This window comes from Salvelinus fontinalis, chromosome 5 (genome assembly GCF_029448725.1).
Source record: "Salvelinus fontinalis isolate EN_2023a chromosome 5, ASM2944872v1, whole genome shotgun sequence".
In the NCBI taxonomy this organism is placed as follows: Eukaryota; Metazoa; Chordata; class Actinopteri; order Salmoniformes; family Salmonidae; genus Salvelinus; species Salvelinus fontinalis.
Genome location: NC_074669.1, coordinates 63,743,997 through 63,766,390, shown reverse-complemented (window position 1 = coordinate 63,766,390; position 22,394 = coordinate 63,743,997). Strand labels below are relative to the sequence as shown.

The 22,394-nt window shown below is 46.6% G+C and overlaps 1 protein-coding gene across 1 annotated transcript in view; it reads left to right on the top strand.

Moving 5' to 3' along the window:
* Positions 1-22,394, top strand: part of LOC129856014 (CUB and sushi domain-containing protein 3-like) — a 749,171-nt gene that overhangs the window by 8,065 nt on the left and 718,712 nt on the right. The window contains exon 2 of the mRNA XM_055924143.1: positions 14,027-14,221. Within this exon, the coding sequence (XP_055780118.1) occupies positions 14,027-14,221 (195 nt within the window). The remainder of the gene's footprint in view (positions 1-14,026; positions 14,222-22,394) is intronic.

Here is a 22,394-nt window from a genome sequence, read left to right as displayed (position 1 = left end):
TTCTCTGAGAGTGAGGCGGATATTTAGCGTTTCGCAAACAAAACATGATTATTTGTCTCTCTGAAATGAAACCATGAAGTGATAAGATTTTAAACAAATACACGTCTGTCTTTGAACAAACCCCATGCCATGATTCGCTAGTGAAAAATCACACTGATCTCTTTCATAATAAACGCCAATTTACCAACATTTCTGAAAGTGGATATATAGCGTTTTTTTTAAATTAAACTCTTCAATCACAAAGTGCAGGTAATTATTTATCCTGTGTTGTCGCTAAATGAAAGGAAGACATCTATTTAGTTTTACTCTGCAGTGTCGACCAGAAGCATTATGAGGTCACGTGCTGCTGGACTGAACATGGAATTGACCAGAAGCATTATGAGGTCACGTGGTGCTGGACTGAACATGGAATTGACCAGAAGCATTATGAGGTCACGTGCTGCTGGACTGAGCATAGGAATGACCAGAAGCATTATGAGGTCACGTGCTGCTGGACTGAACATGGAATTGACCAGAAGCATTATGAGGTCACGTGCTGCTGGACTGAACATGGAATTGACCAGAAGCATTATGAGGTCACGTGGTGCTGGACTGAACATGGAATTGACCAGAAGCATTATGAGGTCACGTGCTGCTGGACTGAACATGGGATTGACCAGAAGCATTATGAGGTCACGTGCTGCTGGACTGAACATGGAATTGACCAGAAGCATTATGAGGTCACGTGCTGCTGGACTGAGCATGGAATTGACCAGAACCATTATGAGGTCACGTGCTGCTGGAATTAGCATGGAATTGACCAGAACCATTATGAGGTCACGCGCTGCTGGACTGAGCATGGAATTGACCAGAAGCATTATGAGGTCACGTGCTGCTGGACTGAGCATTGAATTGACCAGAAGCATTATGAGGTCACGTGCTGCTGGACTGAGCAGGGAATTGACCAGAAGCATTATGAGGTCACGTGCTGCAGGACTGAGCATGGAATTGACCAGAAGCATTATGAGGTCACATGCTGCTGGACTGAGCATGGAATTGACCAGAAGCATTATGAGGTCACGTGCTGCTGGACTGAACATGGAATTGACCAGAAGCATTATGAGGTCACATGCTGCTGGACTGAGCATGGAATTGACCAGAAGCATTATGAGGTCACATGCTGCTGGACTGAGCATGGAATTGACCAGAAGCATTATGAGGTCACATGCTGCTGGACTGAGCATGGAATTGACCAGAAGCATTATGAGGTCACATGCTGCTGGACTGAGCATGGAATTGACCAGAAGCATTATGAGGTCACATGCTGCTGGACTGAGCATGGAATTGACCAGAAGCATTATGAGGTCACGTGCTGCTGGAATTAGCATGGAATCGACCAGAAGCATTATGAGGTCACGTGCTGCTGGACTGAGCATGGAATTGACCAGAAGCATTATGAGGTCACATGCTGCTGGACTGAGCATGGAATTGACCAGAAGCATTATGAGGTCACATGCTGCTGGACTGAGCATGGAATTGACCAGAAGCATTATGAGGTCACGTGCTGCTGGAATTAGCATGGAATCGACCAGAAGCATTATGAGGTCACGTGCTGCTGGACTGAGCATGGAATTGACCAGAAGCATTATGAGGTCACATGCTGCAGGACTGAGCATGGAATTGACCAGAAGCATTATGAGGTCACATGCTGCTGGACTGAGCATGGAATTGACCAGAAGCATTATGAGGTCACGTGCTGCTGGACTGAACATGGAATTGACCAGAAGCATTATGAGGTCACGTGCTGCTGGACTGAGCATGGAATTGACCAGAAGCATTATGAGGTCACATGCTGCTGGACTGAGCATGGAATTGACCAGAAGCATTATGAGGTCACATGCTGCTGGACTGAGCATGGAATTGACCAGAAGCATTATGAGGTCACATGCTGCTGGACTGAGCATGGAATTGACCAGAAGCATTATGAGGTCACGTGCTGCTGGAATTAGCATGGAATCGACCAGAAGCATTATGAGGTCACGTGCTGCTAGACTGAACATGGAATTGACCAGAAGCATTATGAGGTCACATGCTGCTGGACTGAGCATGGAATTGACCAGAAGCATTATGAGGTCACGTGCTGCTGGACTGAGCATGGAATTGACCAGAAGCATTATGAGGTCACGTGCTGCTGGAATTAGCATGGAATTGACCAGAAGCATTATGAGGTCACGTACTGCTGGACTGAACATGGAATTGACCAGAAGCATTATGAGGTCACATGCTGCTGGACTGAGCATGGAATTGACCAGAAGCATTATGAGGTCACGTGCTGCTGGAATTAGCATGGAATCGACCAGAAGCATTATGAGTTCACGTGCTGCTGGACTGAGCATGGAATTGACCAGAAGCATTATGAGGTCACGTGCTGCTGGACTGAGCATGGAATTGACCAGAAGCATTATGTGGTCACGTGCTGCTGGACTGAACATGGGATCGACCAGAAGCATTATGAGGTCACGTGCTGCTGGACTGAGCATGGAATTGACCAGAAGCATTATGAGGTCACGTGCTGCTGGACTGGGCATGGGATTGACCAGAAGCATTATGAGGTCACGTGCTGCTGGACTGAGCATGGAATTGACCAAAAGCATTATGAGGTCACGTGCTGCTGGACTGAGCATGGGATTGACCAGAAGCATTATGAGGTCACGTGCTGCTGGACTGAGCATGGAATTGACCAGAAGCATTATGAGGTCACATGATGCTGGACTGAGCATGGAATTGGCCAGAAGCATTATGAGGTCACGTGCTGCTGGACTGAGCATGGGATTTACCAGAAGCATTATGAGGTCACGTGCTGCTGGACTGAACATGGAATTGACCAGAAGCATTATGAGGTCACGTGCTGCTGGACTGAGCATGGAATTGACCAGAAGCATTATGAGGTCACGTGCTGCTGGTCTGAACATGGGATTGACCAGAAGCATTATGAGGTCACGTGCTGCTGGACTGAACATGGGATTGACCAGAAGCATTATGAGGTCACGTGCTGCTGGACTGAGCATGGAATTAACCAGAAGCATTATGAGGTCACGTGCTGCTGGACTGAGCATGGGATTGACCAGAAGCATTATGAGGTCACGTGCTGCTGGACTGAACATGGAATTGACCAGAAGCATTATGAGGTCACGTGCTGCTGGACTGAGCATGGAATTGACCAGAAGCATTATGAGGTCACGTGCTGCTGGACTGAGCATGGAATTGACCAGAAGCATTATGAGGTCACGTGCTGCTGGACTGAGCATGGAATTGACCAGAAGCATTATGAGGTCACGTGCTGCTGGACTGAGCATGGAATTGACCAGAAGCATTATGAGGTCACGTACTGCTGGATGGAATTGACCTGATTTTTCTGAATGGGTTATTTTTTGTTTCCTGTTTGTCATGAAACTTAGCCACACACCTAGAGTTATAATGAGTGTTAATATGCTTTTGTTTCAATCTTGGCGAACATTGCGACAGAAAGATTACTTTCCATATTTTCAGTTTAACATTTGAGCTAAACATTTTTCAGCTTAACTTTAGTCTGCCTTCTGACGGGCCATGTCTGGAATTGCTTCTTTTGGCAAATATAGGAATTTATCAGAAAGAAATGCATAAAATGTGTCTTTAACATATTGTCTATCCATTCATTCTTAGACTCTGGTTGGACTTATAATGTATTTCAATACACCAAAGGTAATTGAGTCAGACCTGTTATAATGTTAGCAAAATGCCTCCATTGCTTTAAACCAGAGCCATGACCGACCAGTAAATCATGGTTCCTCTTAGATTTATTTGGGAATGGCCGGGCCAGGATTACAGAACTATACCTTACGAGCAATTCCTTTCGCTATTGTAGCTATGTACTGTAGCTAACTTCGGGAAGAGGGTTGAGAAGCTGGTGTGGGGTGACATATGCTTGATGCAACATTTCATCAGATTCTGATGCTAACATATTGTGCAGCAGATGGGGTTTAGACATGTATTTTCTCACCTGCCTATCTATTGCTAATTGTTGGCCCTGACCTTAGAGAGCCTTTTTATGTCTCTATTTTGGTTTGGTCAGGGTGTGATTTGGGGTGGCCCATTCTATGTTTTGTTTTCTATGTTTTTGTATTTCTATGTTTTGGCCCGGGTATGGTTCTCAATCAGGGACAGCTGTCTATCGTTGTCTCTGATTGGGAATCATACTTAGGCAGCCCTTTTTCCCTCCTGTCAGTGTGTGTAGTTGGTTTTGTTAGTGACCCTGTAAGCTTCACGGTTGTTTTCCTCGTTTGTTGTTTTTGTTGGCGTCATTTTAAATAAAGGGAAAATGTACGCTCGCTACGCTGCACCTTGGTCCTCGTCCAGCAACGACCGTGACAGGCCACCTGACATGGAGTATGTGCTTGTTATTACATATATTCTCTATTCTGTAGTGAACTGAATATGAAATGTTGGTTTCTCTTCTAATATGTTTAAGAGCTATTTTCAAATGGATTTCTAAACATTGTGATATGCTGTGAAATGGTTTGATGTGCACATTAACTGTTATACTGTATTGACCCATCCTGTTCATTCTCCAAACAAATGCATCTGATGAATATAGTTCCACCATTAATCCCTCTGTCCGTTATCATCTGATGAATATAGTTCCACCATTAATCCCTCTGTCCGTTATCATCTGATGAATATAGTTCCACCATTAATCCCTCTGTTGGTTATCATCTGATGAATATAGTTCCACCATTAATCCCTCTGTCCGTTATCATCTGATGAATATAGCTCCACCATTAATCCCTCTGTCCGTTATCATCTGTTATCAGATCATACTCTTGGAACGTGGCAGAAATCCAATCCAATAAAAACTCCTAGACGTAATCATAGACAATACACATGTAATCTCTCGTGGCAGACAGTCCAGATCGCTAGTGCACGCACAAGATTCAATTCTGTTTTTTGGAGATTTATTGATACGAGACAGAAATGTGTCTCCTGCTTTTTTACCCCAAAACCCCTCTGAGATAAACACACAGAAGGCTGGGGAGTCTGGAGACGACATGTGGTAAATACATTTACTGTATACATATGAAGTGTGAAAACTGTGACTGGTTGCAAAGACCGAGCAGTGGAAAGTATTGCAGTTTCTGTTTCTGCCAGTAAACTTTATGATTAGGTTTTGCAATGTGTTCTTCACAGACAGCAGTTTCTCTCTTAAGAGGAAATGTGGTCCTAGGGTCGTGTACCAAAACGACACCATATTCCCTATGTAGTGCACTGCTTTTAACCAGATCCCTATTGACCCTGGTCAAAAGTAGTGCACTACATTGGGGAATAGGGGGCCGTTTGGGATGCAGCTCCCCTAGTCTGGTTCCAGAATAATTAGCTAAAAGCCAGATGGTACACAAGCACAACAATAATATTATCTGCACTCGACTGCAATATGTTTTCTATCAAACTGTTTGACGGAATAAATCCTTTTAATTTTAATCGCATAGCCGTTATGTTTGTCTGTTGTTGTTTTAACTGAAGTGTGTAATTATTATATTAATTCACAGTGATTGATATTCAACATATTCTACTCTGTCCTCAGTAGCAGTACATAGACAATCAAAATATATATTTCTCCTTTATTTAACCAGGTAGGCTAGTTGAGAACAAGTTCTCATTTACAACTGTGACCTGGCCAAGATAAAGCAAAGCAGTGTGACACAAACAAACAACAACACAGAGTTACACATGGAGTAAACAAACGTACAGTCAATAACACAATAGGGGGGAAAAGACTGTATACGTTGTGTGCAAACGGCCTTTCAACTGTTCTGGCCTCCCGGGTGGCGCAGTGGTCTAGGGCCCTGCATCGCAGTGCTAGCTGCGCCACCAGGTCCGTGGGGCGACGCACAATTGGCATAGCGTCGTCCGGGTTAGGGAGGGTTTGGCCGGTAGGGATATCCTTGTCTCAGTATGTAAAATGTAATATGTAATATGTAAAATGTAAAAAATGTAATAAAATGTATGCACTCTACTGTAAGTCGCTCTGGATAAGAGCGTCTGCTAAATGACTAAAATGTAAATGTAAAAATGTTCTGCCTGCGGCCATGGAGCCCTGACCAGATCTCCGCATGTACTACCTGATGTATGTAATTATTATAGTAATTCACAGTGCAGTCAACATATTCTACTCTGTCTGCAGTAGCAGTACATAGATATTCAACATATTATACTCTGTCTGCAGTAGCAGTACATAGATATTCTACTCTGTCTGCAGTAGCAGTACATAGATATTCAACATATTCTACTCTGTCTGCAGTAGCAGTACATAGATATTCAACATATTCTACTCTGTCTGCAGTAGCAGCACATAGATATTCTACTCTGTCTGCAGTAGCAGCACATAGATATTCTACTCTGTCTGCAGTAGCAGTACATAGATATTCAACATATTCTACTCTGTCTGCAGTAGCAGTACATAGATATTCAACATATTCTACTCTGTCTGCAGTAGCAGTACATAGACATTCATTTAAAAAAACAAATATAACAACACAAATCCAACTTTTTGTCAGTGGTTTAATTAATTGAAACAAACATAGTTTTTTTACATATTGGTCAGGTGTGCCAATGTGTCAGAAGATAACTCCAACCGTTGGATATGAATGTCGTTATTAAACCGGTGGTCACATTCACTGAGAGGTAGATGGGGTTTAACAGTTTAACGTTGTATCACCAATATACACTGAGTGTACAAAACATTAAGAACACGTTCCTAATATTGAGAGAGCAAAAACTAATAATATCAATAAATCAAATATATTTATAAAGCCCTTTTTTTTTTACTTTAAATAATTTTATTTTTTTACATCAGCCGATGTCACAAAGTGCTGTACAGAAACTCAGACTAAAACCCCCAAACAGCAAGCAATGCAGGTGTAGAAGCACGGTGGCTAGGAAAAACTCCCTAGAAAGGCCAGAACCTTGGAAGAAACCTAGAGAGGAACCAGGCTATGAGGGGTGGCCAGTCCTCTTCTGGCTGTGCCTGGTGGAGATGATAACAGAACATGGCCAAGATGTTCAAAAGATCATAGATTACCAGCAGGTTCAAATAATAATAATCACAGTGGTTGTCGAGGGTGCAACAAGTCAGCACCTCAGGAGTAAATGTCAGTTGGCTTTTTATAGCCGAGCGTTCAGAGCTAGTGTAAGGGCTGTTGTCCTCCTCGGACGAGGAGAGGAGAGAAGGATCAGTGGACCAAAACGCAGCAATAGGAAAATAAGCCATCTCTTTATTGAATACGACGGCAAAACAAAAACAAAAACACTTACAAAACTAACAAAATAAGAAAACGACGTAGACGAAACCTGAACATGAACTTATACAACTATACGTAGAACTCACGAACAGGAAACAGACTAAATCAAACGAACGAACAGCCAAACAGTCCCGTATGGTACAGACATGGACAACACAGGAGACAATCACCCACAAACAAACAGTGAGAACACCCTACCTTAATATGACTCTCAATTAGAGGAAAACGCAAAACACCTGCCTCTAATTAAGAGCCATACCAGGCAACCCAAAACCAACATAGAAACAGAAAACATAGACTGCCCACCCAAAACTCACGCCCTGACCATCACACACATACAAACAACCGAAAACAGGTCAGGAACGTGACAGAACCCCCCCCTCAAGGTGCGAACGCCGAGCGCACCAGCACAAAGTCCAGGGGAGGGTCTGGGTGGGCATCTGACCACGGTGGTGGCTCAGGCTCCGGACGCTGTCCCCACACCACCATAGTCACTCCCCGCTTCTGTATTTCCCTCCTAATGACCACCCTCCAACTAAAACCCCCTAAATGAAAGGCCAGCACCGGGATAAGGGGCAGCACCGGGATAAGGGGCAGCACCGGGATAAGGGGCAGCACCGGGACAAGGGGCAGCACCGGGACAAGGGGCAGCACCGGGATAAGGGGCAGCACCGGGACAAGGGGCAGCACCGGGATAAGGGGCGGCAGGTCCCGGCTGAGGAACTCGGGCAGATCCTGGCTGAGGGACTCTGGCAGGTCCTGGCTGAGGGACTCTGGCAGGTCCTGGCTGAGGGACTCTGGCAGGTCCTGGCTGAGGGACTCTGGCAGGTCCTGGCTGAGGGACTCTGGCAGGTCCTGGCTGAGGGACTCTGGCAGGTCCTGGCTGGACGGCTCTGGCAGGTCCTGGCTGGACGGCTCTGGCAGGTCCTGGCTGGACGGCTCTGGCTGGTCCTGGCTGGACGGCTCTGGCTGGTCCTGGCTGGACGGCTCTGGCTGGTCCTGGCTGGACGGCTCTGGCTGGTCATGGCAGGACGGCTCTGGCTGGTCATGGCAGGACGGCTCTGGCTGGACATGGCTGGACGGCTCTGGCTGGTCCTGGCTGGACGGCTCTGGCCAGACGGGCAGCTCTGTAGGGAGGAGACGGAGAGACAGCCTGGTGCGTGGTATAGGCACTGGCTGCGCTGGAGAGGAGGAAACAGCTGGAGAGAGAACCCGGAGAGACAGCCTGGTACGGGGGGCTGCCACCGGAGGACTGGTACATGGAGGTGGAACCGGGTATACCGGACCGTGAAGGAGGACACGTGCTCTTGAGCACCGAGCCTGCCCAACCTTACCAGGTTGAATGGTGCCCGTAACCCTGCCAGTGCGGCAAGGTGGAATAGCCCGCACTGGGCTATGCTGGCGAACCGGGGACACCATTCGTAAGGCTGGTGCCATGTATGCCGGCCCGAGGAGACGCACTGGTGGCCAGATGCGTTGGGCCGGCTTCATGACATCCGGCTCGATGCCCAACTTAGCCCTCCCAGTGCGGCGAGGTGGAATAGCCCGCACTGGGCTAAGCACGCGTACTGGGGACACCGTGCGCTTTACCGCATAACACGGTGTCTGACCAGTACGACACCCTCTCACTCCACGGTAAGCACGGGGAGTTGGCTCAGGTATCCTACCCGGCTTTGCCACACTCCTCGTGTGCCCCCCCCAAGAAATTTTTGGGTCTGACTCACGGGCTCCCAACCGCGTCGCCGCGCTGCCTCCTCATACCAGCGCCTCTCTGCCTTCGCTGCTTCCAACTCCACCTTGGGACGGCGATATTCCCCTGGCTGAGCCCAGGGTCCTTTACCGTCCAGGATCTCCTCCCAAGTCCAGGAGTCCTGGTTGCTCTGTTGAGCTTTCCCTTGCCGCTTGGTCCTAGTTTGGTGGGTGATTCTGTAAGGGCTGTTGTCCTCCTCCTCGGACGAGGAGAGGAGAGAAGGATCAGTGGACCAATACGCAGCAGTAGGAAAATAAGCCATCTCTTTATTGAATACGACGGCAAAACAAAAACAAAAACACTTACAAAACTAACAAAATAAGAAAACGACGTAGACGAAACCTGAACATGAACTTACACAACTATACGTAGAACTCACGAACAGGAAACAGACTAAATCAAACGAACGAACAGCCAAACAGTCCCGTATGGTACAGACATGGACGACACAGGAGACAATCACCCACAAACAAACAGTGAGAACACCCTACCTTAATATGACTCTCAATTAGAGGAAAACGCAAAACACCTGCCTCTAATTAAGAGCCATACCAGGCAACCCAAAACCAACATAGAAACAGAAAACATAGACTGCCCACCCAAAACTCACGCCCTGACCATCACACACATACAAACAACCGAAAACAGGTCAGGAACGTGACAGTTAGAGACAGCAGGTGCGATAGAGATAGAGACTCGAAAACAGCAGTTCTGGGACAGGTAGCACGTCAGTGGACAGGTCACAGTTCCATAGCCGCAGGCAGAACAGTTGAAACTGGAGCAGCAGCACGGCCAGGTGGACTGGGGTCAGCAAGGAGTCATCAGGCCAGATAGTCCTGAGGCATGGTCCCAGGTCCTCCGGGAGGGGAGGGAGAGAGAATTAGAGGGAGCTTAAATTCACACAGGACACCGGATAAGACAGGAAAAATACACCAGATATAACAGACTGACCCTAGCCCCCCGACACATAAACTATTGCAGCATAGATACTGGAGGCTGAGACAGGAGGGGTCGGGAGACGCTGTGGCCCTGTCCGACCTGTGCCAAAACACAGCCCCCACACCACTAGAGGGATATCTTCAACCACCAACTTACCATCCTGAGACAAGGCCGAGTATAGCCCACAAAGATCTCCGCCACGGCACGAACCCGAGGGGGCGCCAACCTGGACAGGAAGATCACATCAGTGACTCAACCCACTCAAGTGACGCACCCCTCCTAGGGAAGGCATGGAAGAGCACCAGTAAGCCAGTGACTCAGCCCCTGTAATAGGGTTAGAGGCAGAGAATCCCAGTGGAGAGAGGGGAACCGGCCAGGCAGAGACAGCAAGGGCAGTTCGTCGCTCCAGTGCCTTTCTGTCCACCTTCGCACCCCTAAGCCAGACTACACTCAATCATAGGACCTACTGAAGAGATGAGTCTTCAATAAGGACTTAAAGGTCGAGACTGAGTCTGCGTTTCTCACATGGGTAGCAGACCATTTCATAAAAATGGAGCTCTATAGGAGAAAAACATGCCTCCAGCTGTTTACTTAGAAATTCCAGGGACAATAATGAGCCCTGCGTCTTGTGAGCGTAGCGTACGTGTAGGTATGTACGACAGGACCAAATCGGAGAGATAGGAGCAAGCCCATGTAATGCATTGTAGGTTAGCAGTAAAACCTTGAAATCAGCCCTAGCCTAAACAGGAAGCCAGTGTAGAGAGGCTAGCACTGGAGTAATATGATCACATTATTTGGTTCTAGTCAAGACTCTAGCAGCCGTATTTAGCACTAACTGAAGTTTATTTAGTTCGTTATCCAGGTAGCCGGAAAGTAGAGCATTGCAGTAGTCTAACCTAGAAGGGACAAAAGCATGGACAAGCTTTTCTGCATCATTTTTGGACAAAAAGTTTAAGATTTTTGCAATGTAACAAAGATGGAAAAGAGCTGTCCTTGAAAAATTCTTGATATGTTCGTCAAAAAGAGAGATCAGGGTCCAGAGTAACACTGAGGCCCTTCACAGTTTTATTTGAGACGACTTTACAACCATCAAGATTAAATGTCTGACATGCCACCAGAGGTCTCTTCACAGTCCCCAAGTCCAGAACAGACTATGGGAGGCACACAGTACTACATAGAGCCATGACTACATGGAACTCTATTCCACAGTACTACATAGAGCCATGAATACATGGAACTCTATTCCACATCAGGTAACTGATACAGCAGTAGAATCAGATAAAAAATAACAGATAAAAATACACCTTATGGAACAGCGGAGACTGTGAAGCAACACAAACATAGGCCTAGACACATGCATACACACACACATGATAACAATCACACTATACACATATGTAAACATGGATTTTGTGTTGTAGATATGTGGTAGTGGAGTAGGGGCCTGAGGACACACACTTAATGTGTTGGGAAATCTGTTATGAATGTATTGTTGTATAATTGTATAACTGCCTTCATTTTGCTGGATCCCAGGAAGAGTAGCTGCTGCCTTGGCAGGACCTAATGGGGATCCATAATAAACCCCAGGAAGAGTAGCTGCTGCCTTGTCAGGAACGAATGGGGATCCATAATAAACCTCAAGAAGAGTAGCTGCTGCCTTGGCAGGAACTAATGGGGATCCATAACAAATACAAATACAAATACAAAATACAAATACAAATACATACAGTTGTGTCCAGTTGGCTGGATGTACTTTGGGTGGTGGACCATTCTTCATACACACAGGAAACTATTGAGGGGGAAAACCCCAGCATCGTTTCAGTTCTTGACACAAACCGGTGCGCATGTCATCTACTAACATACCCCGTTCAAAGGATATTCAACCTTTTGTCTTGCTCGTTCACCTTAAATCCTTCTTTAACCCGTCTCCTCCCCTTCACCTACACTGATTGAAGTGGATTTAGTGACATTATCTCTGTCTGTGTTCCAGAGTTAAGGAGTAGTGTCTGTGGTAACATTCTGTGTGTTTTTCAGAGTTAAGGAGTAGTGTCTGTGGTAACATTCTGTGTGTTTTTCAGAGTTAAGGAGTAGTGTCTGTGGTAACATTCTGTCTGTGTTCCAGAGTTAAGAAGTAGTGTCTGTGGTAACACTCTGTCTGTGATCCAGAGTTAAGGAGTAGTGTCTGTGGTAACATTCTGTCTGTGTTCCAGAGTTAAGAAGTAGTGTCTGTGGTAACACTCTCTCTGTCTGTGTTGCAGAGTTAAGGAGTAGTGTCTGTGGTAACATTCTGTCTGTGTTCCAGAGTTAAGGAGTAGTGTCTGTGGTAACATTCTGTCTGTGTTCCAGAGTTAAGGAGTAGTGTCTGTGGTAACACTCTGTCTGTGTTCCAGAGTTAAGGAGTAGTGTCTGTGGTAACATTCTGTCTGTGTTCCAGAGTTAAGGAGTGGTGTCTGTGGTAACATTCTGTCTGTGTTCCAGAGTTAAGGAGTAGTGTCTGTGGTAACATTCTGTCTGTGTTACAGAGTTAAGGAGTAGTTTCTGTGGTAACACTCTGTCTGTGTTCCAGAGTTAAGGAGTAGTGTCTGTGGTAACATTCTGTCTGTCTGTGTTCCAGAGTTAAGGAGTAGTGTCTGTGGTAACATTCTGTCTGTCTGTGTTCCAGAGTTAAGGAGTAGTGTCTGTGGTAACATTATGTCTGTGTTCCAGAGTTAAGGAGCGGTGTCTGTGGTAACATTCTGTCTGTCTGTGTTCCAGAGTTAAGGAGTAGTTTCTGTGGTAACATTCTGTCTGTGTTCCAGAGTTAAAGAGTAGTTTCTGTGGTAACATTCTGTCTGTGTTCCAGAGTTAAAGAGTAGTGTCTGTGGTAACACTCTGTCTGTGTTCCAGAGTTAAGGAGTGGTGTCTGTGGTAACATTCTCTCTGTCTGTGTTCCAGAGTTAAGGAGTAGTGTCTGTGGTAACATTCTGTCTGTGTTCCAGAGTTAAGGAGTAGTGTCTGTGGTAACATTCTGTCTGTGTTCCAGATTTAAGGAGCGGTGTCTGTGGTAACATTATGTCTGTGTTCCAGAGTTAAGGAGTAGTGTCTGTGGTAACATTCTCTCTGTGTTCCAGAGTTAAGGAGTAGTGTCTGTGGTAACATTCTGTCTGTGTTCCAGAGTTAAGGAGTAGTGTCTGTGGTAACATTCTGTCTGTGTTCCAGAGTTAAGGAGTAGTGTCTGTGGTAACATTCTGTCTGTGTTCCAGAGTTAAGGAGTAGTGTCTGTGGTAACATTATGTCTGTCTGTGTTCCAGAGTTAAGGAGTAGTGTCTGTGGTAACATTCTGTCTGTCTGTGTTCCAGAGTTAAGGAGTAGTGTCTGTGGTAACATTCTCTCTGTCTGTGTTCCAGAGTTAAGGAGTAGTGTCTGTGGTAACATTCTGTCTGTGTTCCAGAGTTAAGGAGTAGTGTCTGTGGTAACATTCTGTCTGTGTTCCAGAGTTAAGGAGTAGTGTCTGTGGTAACATTCTGTCTGTGTTCCAGAGTTAAGGAGTAGTGTCTGTGGTAACATTCTGTCTGTCTGTGTTCCAGAGTTAAGGAGTAGTGTCTGTGGTAACATTCTCTCTGTCTGTGTTCCAGAGTTAAGGAGTAGTGTCTGTGGTAACATTCTGTCTGTGTTCCAGAGTTAAGGAGTAGTGTCTGTGGTAACATTCTCTGTGTCTGTGTTCCAGAGTTAAGGAGCAGTGTCTGTGGTAACACTCTGTCTGTGTTCCAGAGTTAAGGAGTAGTGTCTGTGGTAACACTCTGTCTGTGTTCCAGAGTTAAGGAGTAGTGTCTGTGGTAACACTCTGTCTGTGTTCCAGAGTTAAGGAGTAGTGTCTGTGGTAACATTCTCTCTGTCTGTGTTCCAGAGTTAAGGAGTAGTGTCTGTGGTAACATTCTGTCTGTGTTCCAGAGTTAAGGAGTAGTGTCTGTGGTAACATTCTCTCTGTGTTCCAGAGTTAAGGAGTAGTGTCTGTGGTAACATTCTCTCTGTGTCTGTGTTGCAGAGTTAAGGAGCAGCGCCTGTGGGAACCCTGGTGTTCCACCTAAAGGCATCCTAAACGGAACACAGTTCACCATGGGGAACACGATCCGCTACAGGTGTGTGACGGGCTACGTGTTGGACGGTCGCTCACTGCTTACCTGTGTCCTCAACACAGGCAATATGGCCGTCTGGGATTTCCCCGTCCCCATCTGCAGAGGTGAGACTGGCTTTATTAACACGGGGTGTGTCCCCAATGGCATAGTGAAATACTTGTAACTACAGCCCTATAGGCCCTGGTCTTAAGTAGTGCACTATAAAGGGGAATAAGGTGACATTTGGGACCACAAAACATGATTCCTTCATATTGACACAGTGGGATTGGCCCATGGGCGTTTATTTCTTTTCTTGATTGGCTCTTGAATCAAGTCCAGTCTAGTTTTCGATTTGTCTTGTTTGTCGTTGTGAACTAGGATGAAATTCCAGCACACTATTGAATCTGGGTCGTTCCACAGAACATATAATGGTTCTCTAATACTGTGTCTGTACTCTGGTCGCTGCTTTGCAATCTGATTTCCTGTTGATCTGTAAAGAGCCACTGGCTTTGATCCTTGTGCTTCTGAGTTGACGTTGGTTGGAATTCAATCATAGAAGAATGTAATGGTGTTTTCTCTCAGGGTATTTACCTAGACTATATCTGAGGTGACTACCGCATCATGGCTGACACCAGCAGCGTTGTAAAGTACTTAAGTAAAAATACTTTAAAGTACTACTTAAGTAGTTTTTATGGGGTATTTGTATTTTACTTTACTATTTATATTTTTTGGCAACTTTTACTTTTACTTCACTACATTCCTAAAGAAAATAAAGTACTTTTGACTCCATACATTTTTGTCTGACATCCAAAAGTACTTGGTCCAATTCACACAATTATCAAGAACATCCCTGGTCCATCCCTACTGCCTCTGATCTGCCTCTACTGCCTCTGATCTGGCAGACTCACTAAACACAAATGCTTAGTTTGTAAATAATGTCTGAGTGTTGGAGTGTTGCCCCTGGCTATTCGTCAATAAAAATAAAAATGAAAATTGTACCGTCTGGTTTGCTTAATATAAGGAATTTGAAATTATTTATACTTTTACATTTGATACTTAAGTATATTTGAGCAATTCCATTTACTTTTGATATTTAATAAGTATATTTAAAACCAAATACTTTTAGTCAAGTAGTATTTTACTGGGTGACTTTTACTTGAGTCATTTTCTATTAAGGTATCTTCACTTTTACTCAAGTATGACAATTGAATACTTTTTCCACCACCGGACACCACTGAGTATGGCCTAGGTGCATCCCAATCGACACTCTATTCCCTATTTAGTGCACTACTTTTCACCAGGGCCCATAGGGTCGAAATTAGTGCCCTAATAATGGAATACGGTGCCCTTTTGGGACACGGACGCTACCCTATTGTCACGATCGTTATGAGACGAATGAGTGGACCAAGGCGCAGCGTGGAAAAAAGACATCTTCTTTTAATGAAGGAAAAACAAACACTTACTAAATGAACAAAAGTGAAGCTAAAACGAACTAAGTGCACACATGCAACATAGCACATAGACAAAACACACAAACATCCCCCATGTCACACGCTGACCTAACTAAACTAATAAAGAAAATCAATATAACAAAGGCCAGGGTGTGACACCTATGCACTTAAAGATGCAGGTTATACGGGAAGCTACAGGAACACATTGAAATAGTCATCATAGATACTCATTTATTTATGGGGAAATGACATTTCTCCACGTAGAAAGGTTCACCTATGTATCCCGCCAACGAATAGTTCAAGATCTGACTGGTATCTCGATCAGCCCACACAAGTATACAGTGGTAGCCTGCTACCATCTCGTTGATGTGATAGACAGCAGTCCACTGCAGGAGACATTACTACATTGATGTGACAGACAGCAGTCCACTGCAGGAGACATTACTACATTGATGTGACAGACAGCAGTTCACTACAGGAGACATTACTACATTGATGTGACAGACAGCAGTCCACTGCAGGAGACATTACTACATTGATGTGACAGACAGCAGTCCACTGCAGGAGACATTACTACATTGATGTGACAGACAGCAGTCCACTGCAGGAGACATTACTACATTGATGTGAAAGACAGCAGTCCACTGCAGGAGACATTACTACATTGATGTGACAGACAGCAGTCCACTGCAGGAGACATTACTACATTGATGTGACAGACAGCAGTCCACTGCAGGAGACATTACTACATTGATGTGACAGACAGCAGTCCACTGCAGGAGACATTACTACATTGATGTGACAGACAGCAGTTCACTGCAGGAGACATTACTACATCGACCCTCCAAACTCATGACCTTATCAATCACTTATTCTGCACTATAACGCATTATAACAACACACTAGGTCCTAGGATATTTACTGAACAAATTCCCTTTCACTTTTATTTCACCTAGTAGTATTGCACCCATCTTCTTCTGGAGCCGGCGAGTAGCTGATGTTAGTTTCCACAGCGTTGGGTCAGTGTGATTGTAACGGCTCTCGTTGGTGGTAGAAAGAGTAGACCAAGGCACGGCGTGGAAAGTGTTCATGATTTTAATTTAAAAATAAAAAAAACAGTCAAACAAAATAACAAAATAGAAAACGTAAAAGCACAGTTCTGTCAGGCAACAGTAACTAAACGAAAAACAAGATCCCACAACCTAACGGTGGGGAAAAAAGGGCTGCCTAAGTATGATCCCCAATCAGAGACAACGATAGACAGCTGCCTCTGATTGGGAACCACACTCGGCCAAAAACAAAGAAACAGAAAACATAGATTTTCCCACCCGAGTCACACCCCGACCAAACCAAACATAGAGAATAATACGGATCTCTAAGGTGAGGGCGTGACAGTGATGCTGTCTAACCAACCCTAGGAGCCCAGTAGCTGCTGTCTAACCAACCCTAGGAGCCCAGTAGCTGCTGTCTAACCAACCCTAGGAGCCCAGTAGCTGCTGTCTAACCAACCCTAGGATCCCAGTAGCTGCTGTCTAACCAACCCTAGGAGCCCAGTAGCTGCTGTCTAACCAACCCTAGGATCCCAGTAGCGGCTGTCTAACCAACCCTAGGAGCCCAGTAGCTGCTGTCTAACCAACCCTAGGAGCCCAGTAGCTGCTGTCTAACCAACCCTAGGATCCCAGTAGCTGCTGTCTATCCAACCCTAGGAGCCCAGTAGCGGCTGTCTAACCAACCCTAGGAGCCCAGTAGCTGCTGTCTAACCAACCCTAGGAGCCCAGTAGCTGCTGTTTATCCAACCCTAGGAGCCCAATAGCTGATGTCTAACCAACCCTAGGAGCCCAGTAGCTGCTGTTTATCCAACCCTAGGAGCCCAATAGCTGCTGTCTAACCAACCCTAGGAGCCCAGTAGCTGCTGTCTAACCAACCCTAGGAGCCCAATAGCTGCTGTCTAACCAACCCTAGGAGCCCAGTAGCTGCTGTCTAACCAACCCTAGGAGCCCAGTAGCTGCTGTCTATCCAACCCTAGGAGCCCAGTAGCTGCTGTCTAACCAACCCTAGGATCCCAGTAGCTGCTGTCTAACCAACCCTAGGAGCCCAGTAGCTGCTGTCTAACCAACCCTAGGAGCCCAGTAGCTGCTGTCTATCCAACCCTAGGAGCCCAGTAGCTGCTGTCTAACCAACCCTAGGAGCCCAGTAGCTGCTGTCTAACCAACCCTAGGAGCCCAGTAGCTGCTGTCTAACCAACCCTAGGAGCCCAGTAGCTGCTGTCTATCCAACCCTAGGAGCCCAGTAGCTGCTGTCTATTCAACCCTAGGATCCCAGTAGCTGCTGTCTAACCAACCCTAAGAGCCCAGTAGCTGCTGTCTAACCAACCCTAGGAGCCCAGTAGCTGCTGTCTAACCAACCCTAGGAGCCCAGTAGCTGCTGTCTAACCAACCCTAGGAGCCCAGTAGCTGCTGTCTATCCAACCCTAGGAGCCCAGTAGCTGCTGTCTAACCAACCCTAGGAGCCCAGTAGCTGCTGTCTATCCAACCCTAGGAGCCCAGTAGCTGCTGTCTAACCAACCCTAGGAGCCCAGTAGCTGCTGTCTAACCAACCCTAGGAGCCCAATAGCTGCTGTCTAACCAACCCTAGGAGCCCAGTAGCTGCTGTCTAACCAACCCTAGGAGCCCAGTAGCTGCTGTCTATCCAACCCTAGGAGCCCAGTAGCTGCTGTCTAACCAACCCTAGGAGCCCAGTAGCTGCTGTCTAACCAACCCTAGGATGCCAGTAGCTGCTGTCTATCCAACCCTAGGATCCCAGTAGCTGCTGTCTAACCAACCCTAGGAGCCCAGTAGCTGCTGTCTATTCAACCCTAGGAGCCCAGTAGCTGCTGTCTATCCAACCCTAGGATCCCAGTAGCTGCTGTCTATCCAACCCTAGGAGCCCAGTAGCTGCTGTCTAACCAACCCTAGGAGCCCAGTAGCTGCTGTCTAACCAACCCTGGGAGCCCAGTAGCTGCTGTCTAACCAACCCTAGGAGCCCAGTAGCTGCTGTCTATCCAACCCTAAGAGCCCAGTAGCTGCTGTCTAACCAACCCTAGGATCCCAGTAGCTGCTGTCTAACCAACCCTAGGATGCCAGTAGCTGCTGTCTAACCAACCCTAGGAGCCCAGTAGCTGCTGTCTAACCAACCCTAGGATCCCAGTAGCTGCTGTCTAACCAACCCTAGGAGCCCAGTAGCTGCTGTCTATCCAACCCTAGGATCCCAGTAGCTGCTGTCTAACCAACCCTAGGAGCCCAGTAGCTGCTGTTAGGTTCCACAGCGTTAGTTCAGTGTGCTGCTGTCTAACCAACCCTAGGACCCCAGACTCAGATCACATATGTTGTCTCTCTATTAGAGGAAAGCCAAATCAAGCTCCTCTTTAATGATAATCTTTTGCCCCAGCGGAATGCAAAAGAAAACATAATCACCAAACCACTGTGCAATCTGACATCACTGAGAGGAGGAGATGAGGAATCAAGAGGAGAGGAGTGGAGGAGAAAGAGAGGAGATGAGAGGAGGAATCAAGAGGATAGGAGAGGAGGAGAAAGAGAGGAGATGAGAGGAGAAATCAAAGAGGAGAGGATAGGAGGAGAAAGAGAGGAGATGAGAGGAGGAATCAAGAGGATAGGAGAGGAGGAGAAATAGAGGAGATGAGAGGAGAGGAGGAGTAGAGATGAGAGGAGAAGATAGGAGGAGGGAGGAAAAAAGAGGAGACGAGAGGAGAGGAGGAGAAGAGATGAGAGGAGAAGATAGGAGGAGGGAGGAAAAAATAGGAGAAGAGAGAAGAGGAGGAGAGGAGAAGAGAGGAGAAGGGAGGAGAGGAGGAGAAGAAGAGAGGAGGGAGAGGTGAGGAGGAGAAGAGGAAAGAGAGGATGAGAGTAGAAGAGAGGAGAGAAGAAGAGAGGAGAGGAGGAAAGGAGAAGAGAGGAGAGGAGAGGAGAGGAGAGGAGAGGAAGAGAAGAGAGGAGAGGAGAGGAGAGGAGAGGAGAGGAGAGGAGAGGAGGAGGAGAGGAGAGGAAGAGAAGAGAGGAGAGGAGAGGAGAGGAGAGGAGAGGAAGAGAAGAGAGGAGAGGAGAGGAGAGGAGAGGAGAGGAGAGGAGGAGAGGAGAGGAGGAGGAGAGGAGAGGAGGGAGAATCACTGCTGGCACTGGCAGGCTGTATTTTTCGGCTCTGGAGCCTGAAATACTTTTTAAATGGGAAATTGGTGCAACATATGCTGGTGAATTGACAACTTAGAAGTGTTAAAAAGCTGCAGATTGAGGGTTGATGGGTTGCCTGAGACATAGGCTTGGAGCCCAAATGACACCCTATTCAGTATATAGTGGCCCATAGGGCTCTGGTCAAAAGTAGTGCACTATATAGTGAATAGGGTGCCATTTAGGGTGTACGGCACATAGAGCGTTATCTTCTCTCACTAGCCGCAGCACATTCCTTTCAGGTCAACACGGTGTGGACAGTGCTGCTTGGGACAATCATATCCTCCTCCTCCTCCTCTCCTCATTTCCTATTCCTCCTCATATCCTCTCCTCTCCTCTCCTCTCCTCTCCTCTCCTCTCCTCTCCTCTCCTCTCCTCTCCTCTCCTCTCCTCTCCTCTCCTACTGTCCTCCCCTCCTACTGTCCTCCTGTCTTCCTCTCCTCTCCTCTCCTCTCCTCTCCTCTCTTCTCTTCCTCTCCTCTCCTCTCCTCTCCTCTCTTCTCCTCTCCTCTCCTCTCCTCTCCTCTCCTCTCCTCTCCTCTCCTCTCCTCTCCCCTCCTACTGTCCTCCTGTCTTCCTCTCCTCTCCTCTCCTCTCCTCTCCTCTCCTCTCCTCTCCTCTCCTCTCCTCTCTTTTCTCATCATAGAGTGGTGTTCTGTCTGTGGATTCTCTGAATGGCCAGATATTTCTTTGATCTTATTTCCTCTGAGAATTTGCCCATTCCTTCTTGATGTCTGACTGCTTCAAACACTACGCCTCCTCCATCTCCTTGTCCCTGTTTCCTCTCTTCCTCTACAGTGTCCCTTCACCCCTTCTCCTCCTCCTCTCCTCCATCCCTTCTCCCCTCTCCTCCCTTCTCCCCTCTCCTACGTCCCTTCTCCCCTCTCCTCCCTTCTCCTCCTCTCCTACGTCCCTTCTCCCCTCTCCTACGTCCCTTCTCCCCTCTCCTCCCTTCTCCTCCTCTCCTACGTCCCTTCTCCCCTCTCCTCCCTTCTCCTCCTCTCGTCCCCGTTCTCCTCTCCTCCTCTCCTACATCCCTTCTTCCCTCTCCATCCCTTCTCCTCCTCTCTTCCGTCCGTTCTCCTTCTCTCCTCCCTTCTCCTTCTCTCCTGCCTTCTCCTTCTCTCCTCCTCTCCTACATCCCTTCTTCCCTCTCCATCCCTTCTCCTCCTGTCTTCCGTCCGTTCTCCTTCTCTCCTCCCTTCTCCTTCTCTCCTCCTCTCCTACATCCCTTCTCCCCTCTCCTCCCTTCTCCTCCTCTCGTCCCCGTTCTCCTCTCCTCCTCTCCTTCGTTCCTTCGTTCCTTCTCCCCTCTCCTCCCTTCTCCTCCTCTCGTCCCCGTTCTCCTCTCCTCCTCTCCTTCGTTCCTTCTCCTTCTCTCCTCCCTTCTCCTCCTCTCCTGCGTGTTCTCCTCCCTGTTCTCTCAGTCAGTCTCCAACCTCGTAGACATACAAATAGACTGATACATTGGGTGTTTGTCAAAATGCATACCACCGTGCTCCGAGCACGCAATTTAGAGCACAGGAGGGTCCAAATCAAAGTACAGTATGCAAACCGGAGCACGGAGGGTACTTCTCGAATGCATACCGCATTTGTACATATTCTGAAGCGTACATCGATGCAGGCTGCAACGAAAGTATGCACAGAAATATGATGCAACCACGTAATAAAATTACGCAACATTTCTTGAAATCAGTTGTCTGAGCTGAAGCCAGAGAAAATACACTCCGTCTTCGGGAACGAAATGTTGCCTATTCACATCTCATATGTTGCCTGACTACAATATTTTATCTTGATACGTTAATAAATACATGCTGTATAATAAAAAAAAAAAAACATTTACCTGCCTACAATACCCACTGTAGATTGTGTAGATCGCAAGCCCATTGTAAATCAATAGGGTTAGCTATTACTACTGGGTACTAGTACTGCTAGTTAGCCACAGAGAATTGTTAACTAGCTAGCTACCCACAAAGACTTGACATCTACCTTGCATAACATTAGTTTTAAAGTAATATTTGTTAAACGATCTGGGTTAGCTACATTATTACGATTCACATATAGCTAGCTGATAGTTATGAAGTAAAACTTTTGCTTTGTATATATCACGTTTTGTCTCTCTTGCCATTGTCCTGGCTGGAAGAAGGTTAAGTGAATGTGTAAGGCCATAGCAAGTCAATACGGTGCCGTGGAAATTCTTACACAGGGAAACTCGAAGTCAATCTTCAATGAATCATTGTTTATTATCAGTTAACTGGAGAGGTTCCAATAGACTTGATGCACCATAGTGAACGTCTGTCAGGAGCTCTAACGGGGCAGTCCCGTTAGATCTCTTAAAAATGTACATCTACCCTGGATAATATTCGTTTTAGGTAATTGTTTGCCTGTTTAACTAGCTGGCTAGCTAGATTATTACGATCCACATATAGCTAGCTAGCTTTGTGTATATCTTGTTTCGTCTCTGTTGCCTTTGTCCTGGTTGGAAGGGTCAGTGAATGGGGAGGTGCAGCGTGAGGTAATACAGTAAGGGGGGAGAGCTTCTCAAATGTAATACTCTACGTGTTCTCCACACTCTCATCCTCACAAGAACGCACTCAAGACAACTGCTAAATGTTCAGGTATGTTTT